Consider the following 12,224-nt stretch of genomic DNA (forward strand, 5'->3'; position numbering starts at 1 on the left):
CTGAAATGGCTGATGGAGTGCTGGAGATCAGGAGTGCTGATTTCCGGCAGAAGTAGTGATCACTTGTGGAAAACTACAGAGTTTGCCAAGACACATGGAGCGAGGGTCTGCAGCAAATGTAGTGATCACTGTGGATAGGTGCAGAGTTGCCAGACACAGGGAGTGATAATCTTTGTCAGATATAGAGATAGTCTGGATAGACCTGCAGACCTGAGAGTAGAGGAAGCCACGTCTGAGCGCTGGAACAGAGCTGACTCAAAGAACATGCACCTTACCTGTGGGAAAGGTGCTTTAAATATCCTGTGGGATCAATTAGTCTCCCAATGAATGGGATGAGGGGTGATAAAAGCCAGGTCTGGGCTTGCTCAAGTAAATGTAAGAGAGGATTGATAAACAAAACATGTCTAGCTTAAGTAGACCTTAAGATAGTCATGTTTTCCTTATAAACTCTTTCTTACATTTACATGAGTGCATTATTACTCTTGTCCTATGTTTTGTAATGCAAAAATATTACCATTAAGTAGTGTTCTTAATATAATTTTTTGTGTGGTATTTTCTAGATGATTAGTGATTTGCATATCGCAATTGGCAAATGTATTACTGAACAACCCAGTAATCTAAAGTCAGAGAGAAGCTGCTGTGTCTGTTCTCATGCTTGCAAATTCTCTTCTCCTTGTGGCAGCTGCTTTGCCATTTCTCATTTGGCTTTCCCAAGACGTCAGAAGATTAGTCGTAGCTCCGTAACCAGCAGTAATCTGTAACTTGTCAGCTGAGAAGTGAATCACTTTACTCTCTAGATCTTCTCATTGTCACAGAGTGATATTACGTATTCATGTCTGTAGTTATAAATATGTTGTATACCCATGCCTAATGGTTTATTCGTTAATGCAGAGGGTGTCCTTGTTAATTATAAATTATATTTTTCCAAGTTTAAAACAAGCAGATTAGTAAATAACTTATATATTTCTTAACAAAATATGATTTTAACTTTTTCACCAGAAAAACATTTTTGTTTCTCTTTCACTGTGAAGCTGTAACAAGAGTTCTGTATGCAACACTAAGGTACAAAGGGCATCCTGACATAAGGAACATCCAGCCTTATGCTAAGCATGACTTAAATCTGTGATTAACAGATTGTCTAGAGGATTTTGCAGGATTGGGCAGTAGTTTCAGAAAGTGATTGGCTCTTGTGACAGATGAAAGATCAGAGATGTCAGTTTTCACACTGTGCTATGCACAATCCACGTGAGGGGGCAGAGAGCAGTCACATCATGACTTTGTCCTGCATAGCGCAGCACACTACAGGATTCTCCTTCTTCCAGTATTTACACTCTTTTTGCTGTGCATTAGTTTAAGAAATGTTTGTAATAAACATATAAGTTTATAACAGAGCAAATCAGTTGAATGTAAGATATTGTGAGATTGTCATATATTTTTAAATATATCATCTATAAATAAAAAATGTGGGTTATAGTTAGAGATGGTCACTGACTCCCGTGTTTTGGTTTTCGTTTTGGATCTGGATTACCTTCGTGTTTTGGTTTTGGTTTTGGTTTTGCAAAACCGCCATTGCGTGTTTTGGTTTTGGTTTTGTTTGGTTTTGTTTTGCCATTTTTGAAAAAAATAAAAAAAAATTGGTCTAAAATAACCTAATTTAGTGCTCAACAAGTTTGTTGGATAAGTGAGGTAATTCTAAAGCTAATAAATTGTCCAAAAAACAGTTTAATCCCTGGTAGGCCGTCCATAATGCGAACACTTGCCTGTAAATTATACAGACAAACCTGGTTGTCTACCTCCTCCATCTTTGATTATTGGCAATGTAGCCATTGTCTTTGGGTGTATTTTACACCCTCCACTTGTAGTTGAATAGAAAAAAAACAGACTGCATAGACTGTGGAATTAGAAAGTAAAAATAAATGGACCACGGTAGTTTGGTGGCTATCTATGCCCCCCCACCCTCCACTTGTAGTTGAATAGAAAAAAAGCAGCCTGCATAGACTGTGGAATTAGAAAGGAAAAATAATTGGACCACGGTAGTTTGGTGGCTATCTATGCCCCCCCCCCCCCCCGCCCTTCACTTGAAGTTGGATAGAAAAAAAGCAGCCTGCATAGACTGTGGATTTAGAAAGTAAAAATAAATGGACCACGGTAGTTTGGTATCTATCTGCATCAGACCCCCTCTCCACTAGGTGTAAAATAGCAAGCTATTCAGCCGTTATAGAGTCTAGAATATAAATAGAAATTGAGAAAGGCAATTTGGTATCTGTCTGCATCATAATCATCAACATCATCATTAGTGCCCTCGTCGCCTACACAAATCTCCCCCTCATCCTCTTCTAATTCAAAAGTGGCATCCTCAATTGGTGTATCACCGGCTACACTCGGGCTGTTCAAGCACACATCAGCAGAAGTGCTGAAAGGGCCCTTCTTTATTGGTACACTAACAGAATGCTCACGATTACACATACCACTGTTGGATGGACTCTCCACAGGGATTGGTGTCATTTCTGATTCAGAGCATACATTATCCTCTAATGCCTTACTGTTATCTTGCAGCTCGACTTTGACGCGTAACAGTAGTTGTGCACCACTTGTAGGCCCGGTAACATTTTTGGATCTGCCACTAATAGAGAAAGGCGAAGGCCTCATTCTCTCTTTGCCACTGCGTGTGTAGAATGGCATGTTGGCAAATTTTATTTTATCGGCAGTTAACTTTTCCTCAGTTACACTTCGTTTTTGCTTCAACACAGTAAATTTTTTTGGGGTGTGTGTTTTTTTGGCTGATTTCAAAAGACGGTGTAGTTTGACATCGCCTTTCCCAGATGACGTACTGGGAACACTACCATCAGGACTGGTGACAGAACCTGGTTGCTCATTTTGCTCATATGTGGACTGCTTTGAATCCATTCTGAGCCCAAAGCACTTGTAGTGCTACAAATTGTTTTTGACACTGCTGCAATATAGTACTTTTTTCACAGCCAGATAAATGTCAGCAAAAGAATGGGGGACACCCCAAAAGCAAATGGAAGTGCTAAATATATTTATTATTAAAGTGCTGCAATATAGTACTATTTTCACAGCCAGATAAATTTCAGCAAAAGAATGAGGGACACCCCAAAAGCAAATGGAAGTGTTAAATGTATTGCTTTTACAGTGCTGCAATATAGTACTTTTTTCACAGCCAGTCAAATTTCTGCAAAAGAATGGGGGACACCCCAAAAGCAAATGGAAGTGCTAAATGTATTGTTTTTACAGTGCTGCAATATAGTACTTTTTTCACAGCCAGATAAATTTCAGCAAAAGAATGGGGGCACCCCAATAGCACTTGGAGTGCCAGAAACTGAACAAAAAACCCTCCTCTCTTCTCCTCTTACTGCTGTAACAATCTGGTATTAAGCTTTCAATGCTGTTTAATACAATCAATCACTGTCCCTGCGCTGATATAGCCAGTGTGACCTAACCCTGCTCTCTCCCTATCAAATGGCGATGGATTGCTGTGGAGGCTGGTATTTATGCTTTTTAAATCTCGCGAGATCCGAGCTCAGAAAAACGAATACGTCACGATGATGTTTTGCCTCGATTTCGAAACCGAATGGACGGGAGAGGTACTCGGATACCCTAAATTCGGTAGGATTCGGATCTCGGGGAACCGAGCCCGCCCATCTCTAGTCATAGTGCCTTGAATATATTTCGACTAGTCCACCGCCTGTTACTGTGTATTTGTTTCACAGTGATTGGTGCTCACCAATATGATGAACTCAAATGAGTGCACATGTATCATAGTTTCAAACTGTATGTCGCTGTTGGACAGTGGACTTGTGAGCCTGCAATAGCTTGTACTAAGCTAAATGTATTTTTGAATGAATCAATGCATTTTTTATTTTTAAAATATAAGTTCTGAATGTTTTTTTTCTTAGCTAATACATAAGATGCTTCTTATATATCTGTCTCAATCTATGATCTCTCACTGTGCTTGAACACTAGTCACGGAGGATGGAAGAAGAGACAGCGTCGTTATGCAGTTTATATATCTCAGGGTAGATCGGTTTGAAGTTTAAGCCATTTCTATGCACCTGTTTATTTTATGAGTTGTTAAACTGAATTTTAGAGAGCTGTGTCCTGACATTTCTCCTACTAAGCGCAACAGTGGATGATTAAACAATTTCACCCTATTTACATATATTTTAAATTACCAACAGATATGCTGAGACTTCATTATCTTGTTTATTATGCATACACACTTTCATTTGACCTAATAATTAATTTCTATAAACCTTAACATTTATGTGACCATTACAGGGCCTCTGAGCTTTTGTAGTGCTCCTTACCAGTGTGACTACCACCGACGCTTTTAACATAGAAACCAAACTAAAGTATTCAACATAAATTCTGTTTCATGTGCATTGACTTCTGTCAAGGAATAGCTTTCTTTTTCTCCATTCTAGCACTCATTTTAGTTTTTTGTTTCATTTCAATCAATTTGTTTCTGCAGTGTAATGTGTGTAGACACCAAAATAAACAATTGTTCTCTATGATCACAATCTTATTGGACTTGATGGAGTGAATAAAAATTCTGGCAAGACAGTGATTTCAATTAGTATGTCATAAGGTGACGAGGAAGTATCAACTTTGTGTTCTGCACATGTATTGACTACTTTAAAGCATTGAAAATATTGAAACAAATATGACATGAGGCTAATGTTCTAGATAAATATACAAGTGTTAACACATATTTGTGACTCTTAAACAAAACATCAGACATGGGAAACCCTTGTTTTCTTAAGCTATAAAAGTTATTAGTTGTTATAGCCAAATAATGATTCTATCATTTGTCCAATGGGGGCATTGTGCTAAGTTCCCACTCTTATTGCTAAATGTAAATATGGTGACCTCCTTATGCAGCATGACATATGCCCATGTGTTTAACTGAACATTTATAGAAAAATAAAATGATAATAAACTTGAGCAAAAATAAGATTGTTTCTTGTACATCCTTTTATCCTTGTTTCATGCCTCTTTGTTCTATTCTGTGCCCATTACATCTAATGTATTATGCCTTATTTTTTGCTCTTATTGCATTTTATGCTTTTTGAATTGTGAGGGCGGTACTCCCGAAGAACGTCTCGGAGAGTCCCCTGTAATGAGAGGAAAGGTTCTCACCTGATCCCGAGGGTCGCTACGGGCGGAACCCGTCAAGTGGAGGAGGCTTCTGCTGCAGTCACGGTCCCCCCTGCGTGCGAGAGGAACAGAGGCACGAATACAATGGGGGGAGGGAAAGAAGGGGCTGTCCGGAATGCCGCCCAGGACTAGAGGGTTACTCAGCCCCACTTGGCGACTCTCCGTTTTATTCTGGCCAAGCCACGCGGCTCCAAGAGTTCGGGGTAGAGAACGTTCTCGCCCGAACTCCCTACTCCCCTCTGGGGAGGGTCACCAAATGTGGGGACAAGACTCACTCCGCCGGCGGTGCGCCGCGAGGTATCACAGTCCCCACCAGGAACCGTCAGTCTCCTGCCGGCGTGCGGGCGGACTCCGTCTTACCCCACGAGACACCGTCTGCCCTGGGACCGCCAGGCAACCTTGTCGGAGCCCAGGCCAGACACCCCAATGGAACCGTGGACGGCCGTGACCAACCCTGGAACTCACAAGGGCAGGGTTGCACTGCCCCAGTGGAACTGCGGAACACCCGGACCGCCCTCGGAACTCAGAAGGGCTGTGCTACACTACTTCCAAGGCACCGAGGGAGACCCTGATCTCCCCCAGCCTGCGAAGAAGTCGTGCCACACCGCCGCCCAAGGATCTGCCCCACCTCGAGTCTACACGGAAGGGGAAGGGAAAGGGGATAGACAGTACTTACCGGCTCGGGAGACCCTCCGCAGTCCTTCTCCCTGGGATGGGACGTAGCTCGCCCCACTTGCCCTTCCCAGACCGTACGCACAGCCAGGGAACGAGTTGAGTCCACCCGGCGATCAGTCCCAAAACACCACCTTCCGACCCCTGCGGGAGACACAACACACCCCAACCACCCACTACACCGTACAAACCCACCCACAACAGCACAATACCCCCAATACAACACTCAATTGCACAGTACAATACCCACGACACTATCAATGGCAAAGTACAATACAAATACAATATTCAATTGCGCAGTACAATATCAATACAGAGTGTGTGAATTCCTGCCCTACCCTGCCCCCAAGGGGTGATACAGATAGGAAAAGGGAGGGGGGGGAACAAAGGCAGGCTTCCACCGGAGCGGCCTAAAGCCTGGGGGTGACCTGAGGGCCTCGCGCCCTCTGGGGTTTACTCAGGGCCTGGTGCTCTATGGGGTCTACTCAGGGCCTGGTGCCCTAGGTGACCTAACGAGAGCTACCAAACGGGAGGGCGGACTTAATGGCCGAAGGAAGAAGGCCCTGGGCCCGAGTGAATAGTGACCGAAAGCCTGCGGACGTGGGCCCGGGAGAGCTGGTCCCCACTGGGGTCTTACCTGGTCTAGGCCCTCCGCTCGCGACGTCAGCGTAGCTCCTCTTCGGTCCTTCTAGTGCGGTCCGCCTGGGCTCCCTGCCGTGCTCTGGCTCCGCGGCTATCTGCTCTGCTCTGCCTTCACCAGACAGACTAGCTCCTCTGTCCCCACTGCTGCTGCTGCTGCTGTGGGGTCAGACTGAGTCTCTGCTGCCGCTCCTGCTGCTCTCTCAGGACTTCCTCTCTCCAGCTGCACTGCCCGCCGCACTGCCTGGCCTCCACGTGGGCGCCGACCATATCCACTCCACTATGACCTCATCACGGCCGGGAGCCGTGATTGGTCCGTGGCCGGCGCCGCGATTGGTCCGCGGCCGGGCGCCGTGATTGGCCCGCGGCCAATCTGTGGAGCCGGCATCTCCACAGAATAACCAGTATTTTGTTACTTCTTGCTTCTGTATTAGGGCTTGTTGGTCCTACATTTTTGCACTCCATCTCCCCATTGCACGACGCTGTGGAATTTTGTGGCACCCTCTAAATGAACAATAATAATAAATACATTTTATCCCAAGAGTAAATATATTTTATACCTAAACCTTATACATATCTTCACATATTGTCAGAAGTCATTCTGTCATCAGATCATGCCTTCTCATTGCGTGTCTTATTTATCCATAATATATTGATTGAGGTATTAACTTCAATAGAACATGACAAACTAATGGTCAATGTGTAATAAACCTATTTTATCCATTAGTCGATGACTACTACTGTTGATTTAATTCATACCTGCAGACTTTTAAAGACTGTTTGTAGTGTTCCCTAGCGCTCCACTAATTTCCAAGTTTTGTGTAGTGCAATATGCAATGGAATAACAATAAAATTAATGTCTTTTATATAGCAAAAAGATATTGCAGTACAAATAGAGTAATATATATGCAGTTCTGGCCACATACCTATAAAATCTGTGATACAAAAGTTTGTGAGCTCTAACTAACAGAGTGTATATCCATATGGATATTATCAGACTCCTTAGTATGAGGAGTCTCTTTAATAATCTACATTTCCAGATCGAGTTGATACATGTATTTAAAAGAAAGTCTTTGGTTAGTCCGGGATCTCTGTTGTCCCTGAGGGTAATACGTGGATATCCCAAATAGTTTCTTTAATTGTAGCTAGCATTGCAAACTGAATGGTCCCAAAAAGTGGGTAGAGGCACTTACAGTTTGTAGCAGGGTGTCCTCCCCATATTTTTCTGGCACTTCTTCCTCACCTCCCTTGTGAGCAGGAGCAGTGTAGAGGTAGGCTTTGCCGTTTTCCAAGTTACGATTCCTGCGCATGTGCAGTAGGTCCAATGTTATTCCAGCTGTTGTCTTGTCCTCAGTCTGCAGCCGCTTACATCCCGCAACCAGGCGATTCTTCCTCGGTTGCAATAAGAGTAGCAATTATGGCTGGAAACGTAGTTCCCGGCAGTAGAGTGTAGTCTCTTATGAAATGTAAGTTAAGAGGGTGGCTATTAAGTATGCCCACTTTTAAAACCTCTCTCTGGGAGATCCCGGAGGGGAGGTCATGCGACAAATGCATGAGGGGCATGGTGGCGCCATCGCATCTGGCCATAATTACTGCAGGGTTATTACTTTGGAAACTGTAATTGTGTTAGGAGTTTGGTAACTGTTTGTACTGGCAGGTTGTTTAATGAAATTTTGCTGCATTGTATTTATTGACTGTTTGCTTCTACTATTAACTGTACATTTTGTTCTTGAGAAGAGAAAGTGCTCATTCACTAGCAACAGAAATGATTGTCTTCTTGTTTGTCAGCTCAGATTGTACTTTGTAGAGACCAATCACAGTCACCTACAGATACCAATGGGAAAAACATAAATTAGAGGAAAATACATCAAAGTGTAAATACCTCTTAGTGCTGCTTACTCTACTGTGATAATCTGCAGCACCAAATTTAAGATTGTTTTTCTGTATAGGGCGAAGAACTCAAAAGACTTTCATTTATAATTTATTTTGTTATCTACAAATGTGCTTGTAATTCATATTCCCATAGGCCATTAATTATAAAGTGACTATTGTAAGTCACATCTTATTTGTACTTAATAACTATTTTCACAAACTAAAATATCAAAATAGTAATGGTTATCATTTAGTCACCTAACCAAGTTATATATCACATTGTCATGAATGAATATTATAAGCGTACCTTAATAACATGGTACAAATAGAAACAGTGTGATATAAACTTTCAAATGACCAGTACCATAGTCCCTATCAAATATAGCTATTGAGCATTATATTCAGTAGAGAAACAATTAAGGGTTATGTTACATTTATGCTGTTTTTACCATGTTGTTAAATAAATCAGAATATATTAAGAATAGGTCAGTACATGAAAACCAGCTTGTGTAAACAATAACAGAATTCATTGGCTTACAAATAAATGTATTGCCTACCTGGACATGTGAACAAGCTTTATATTGGAATATTTTATCACTGACCATTATTTGTATTCTCCTCTCCACGCTATAATAGTGGACCCAGTCCTGAACGATGAGCAGCCACTTCCTCCAGGACAAAGGGTGCTGTCTGTCTGCTCTCACAATGGATGGTATGAAGAAGGTATGAACAACCAATAATGTGACTTAAATACACCAATACTTGTAATTGTAAAAGCCCAATGCTGCCAATTGTCCCAACCATCAGTAAGTTTACTGACAGTAAAGAAGTCACACTCTTGATACTACAGCCAGGGCTACTGAGAGTAATCTCAGGCCTTGTGTTGTCGCTCATTGTGTCTCACCAAGATACATGCGCTACTTCCACAAGAGCACGACCTTGGAGCAGTGTGACCACATGGACCACTAGGAAGCTATAGGTCTGCATATATTTTAGCGCAGACGGGGCCCCCACCACGATCACCATGTACATAGTCCCTAAATGGAGGCCCAGGTACTTTATACCCGCCCCACCCTCCCTCTGTGCCCCAGAATACAGATATACACAAAGAAAAATCACATCAGTCATTTAGAAATGATCAAGCAAACCGCTTATTTACAATCCCAGCTTTCTACTAGTTCATTAATACAATTGAAGTGGAAGCTTCCAATATTCAACATAACTACACAGTGTTAACAAATGAATTAACCACTCCAGAAGGGTTTCCATATGGCAGACTATTCCATCACCAGCCTGTTTGGCAAGTAATAGAAATTAATGGGTTAATTTGCTTGAATGGGAAAAGCCCAGAAGCTGTTAGACATTACTAGTGAATTCACCTTCTTTAAATGGAAATCATTGCAAATCACTAATGCATCTATCACAGCAATTTGATAGCTTTAATAAACTTAAAGTTGTAAGTTTGATCTTTAGTCGATCTCCCTACCCCAAGATCAACATCTTTTTTTTTCCTTTAAAGTGGCAACATTTTATGACAGGAAATCTGTGTTTTTTCCATTGTTGCTCGGTCTTACTCTGGTAAGCAATTTAATTTCAGGTTCCATTATCCATGACTGTGGTAATCTCACCTATTTTGTCCAGAGTACCTCCGGTGAGGTGGCAAGGATACAGAGGGAGGAAATGCTGAGTGACGCTGATGACTACAGAAAGGAGATAAAGGTAGAGAATAAATATCAGCCAATTAAATAGTAATTGTCCTTTGTCCATTGGAGCTTACAGTCTAAATTTCCTAACATACACACAGACCGTGAGAGACTAGGGTCGATTTAATAGCAGCCGGAGGAAACCCACATAAATACAGGGAGAACATACAAACTCTACACAGATAAGGTCATGGTTGGGAATTGAACTCATGATCCCAGTGCTGTGAGGCAGAAGTGCTAACCACTAAGCCACCGTGCTGCCCAATTGCCATTAAGAGAGAGAAATAAATATGAATGAATTACTTATGCTGATGAAAAGAACTGATTACAATTAAGCATATTATGATCACCATTGATGTGAGTGTGCCTTGCTGTTGAGCACATTTCTTAATGGGCTATTTCTGTTTCCTGGAAGAGCATTTTTCTCTCAAGCTAACTCATGTCACAAATGCACAGTTTTCTGATTGACACTGAGCAATAATTTAACACAACTAGCTACCTGCACAGTTCAGCCACAAAAAATAACTCCATAAATGTTCATATATTATAATGTCTAATATTTATTACACGTGTGTAAACAAAGAACATACACAACATATCACAAATAGTGGTATTGTCATAATCTGTCATATTAAAAATGTAGGACCTTAATTGATAATATAACTTAGAAAGCTGTTTATCTGGCATATAATAAAGAAGTGCTGTTAGTGTATGTATATTATATACTCCTGTGAATAAAATCTGTAAAATGTTAAGTTCTGATGTCATAACTTCAGTGTTTATTAGGTAAACTTGTACATTTATAAGGAATAACGTTATTAGACATATTGAAAGTAAACCTGGAGATCTAAGACCTGTATAAAATAACATTCAATATGCTTGTCACGTGACCCCTTACCTTTGGTGACAGGGTGAGATATCATTTTTGTGACATTTCTGGGGCTTGTCTCTTGTAAAGCAGCAGAGTGGTATACTGACCTTCTAGTTTAAGCACAAGTAGTCCATGATGAGTCGACTTGTGAAATCGCTAAATTTTACTCTGAACTGGATTGACTTATTGACTAATTATATTATACAGCCTTTGATACACTGCAGATGCTACGGTTTGTAAAATATTTTATACAGTGTAACTCTCTCATGAGGATCGCAGCCTTCTGATGCAATTTCTAGGTTTCCAGTTTTACAACTAAAATGTGCTTCAGCTTTGAGTTGCTGTGTCAGTTAAGTAGAACTAGACACAAGGATTACACATGCTGTGCTGCTGTTTCTTCAGATACGTGCCCTATGCCTGCAGTCATTACTAAGCAGGTATGCAGCATGTGTCTGAGCTTACCGTTGTACAGCCACGCAGCATGTGGTCTGATGAGGCCAAAGCCATGTTTTGTACAAGCTTTCAATGAATTTTGGTGCATTGTTTTCATTATAGCCATAAGACTGAAGAATACTGTAGAGTGGGAGTGGGGGTAGTGGATGAGGGTATTCCAAAGGGATACATTTTGGGGTGTTTTGCACTGCATGTACAGCTTTCAATTAGCTCCACATACCCACATTTTATTCATGAATAAAATCATGAAATCAGAGTGGAATATTTGGGGAAATATTATATCCATGTTATGAGGTTACTCAAGTTCAGTAAGTTGGTGACAGCATTTAGGCATACGTCATATCCCTCTATCTATTAAGAAACATGAATACAACACATAACAATACACAATTTATATGCCATGGGTTACTGCAAAAACTATTATCCCAAGATCGCAAGCATTTCAATCTATTTATAGCAATACAATTCAGCTCCCTACTTCACTTAATCATCTCAATGTTATGTCTCTAAAGGAAGATGACCCTGTCATTGGACCTCATCCTCTGCACCCTGGGAGTTATTGTCCAGGGGTTGTACTGACCTGTACACCTGATCTCGGAGTGAGGGTAAGGAATACATGTGTTTATGTTGTAGTAAATGTAACATGTAAATTATAAGTGTACCACAGTCTACAGATTAAATACCTAAGCCAAGGAATTCATGTTTCAGTAAATATTAATTTAATTTGATTACATGATTGCAGTTGACATAGCTTTCAGAGGAAACAGGATATTGTTTGATAATTCATGTATAGTTATATGGAAGTTGCTCAAATCAATTTATAGGCTATAACAGGT

The 12,224-nt window shown here is 41.2% G+C and overlaps 1 protein-coding gene across 1 annotated transcript in view; it reads left to right on the forward strand.

Annotated features, from left to right (window-relative positions):
• Window positions 1-12,224, forward strand: part of VWA3B (von Willebrand factor A domain containing 3B) — a 129,573-nt gene that overhangs the window by 109,586 nt on the left and 7,763 nt on the right. Inside the window, exons 29-31 of the mRNA XM_075197718.1 lie at window positions 8,998-9,084; window positions 9,959-10,080; window positions 11,901-11,993. Of these exons, the coding sequence (XP_075053819.1) occupies window positions 8,998-9,084; window positions 9,959-10,080; window positions 11,901-11,993 (302 nt within the window). The remainder of the gene's footprint in view (window positions 1-8,997; window positions 9,085-9,958; window positions 10,081-11,900; window positions 11,994-12,224) is intronic.

This window comes from Mixophyes fleayi, chromosome 2 (genome assembly GCF_038048845.1).
Source record: "Mixophyes fleayi isolate aMixFle1 chromosome 2, aMixFle1.hap1, whole genome shotgun sequence".
Classification (NCBI taxonomy): domain Eukaryota; kingdom Metazoa; phylum Chordata; class Amphibia; order Anura; family Limnodynastidae; genus Mixophyes; species Mixophyes fleayi.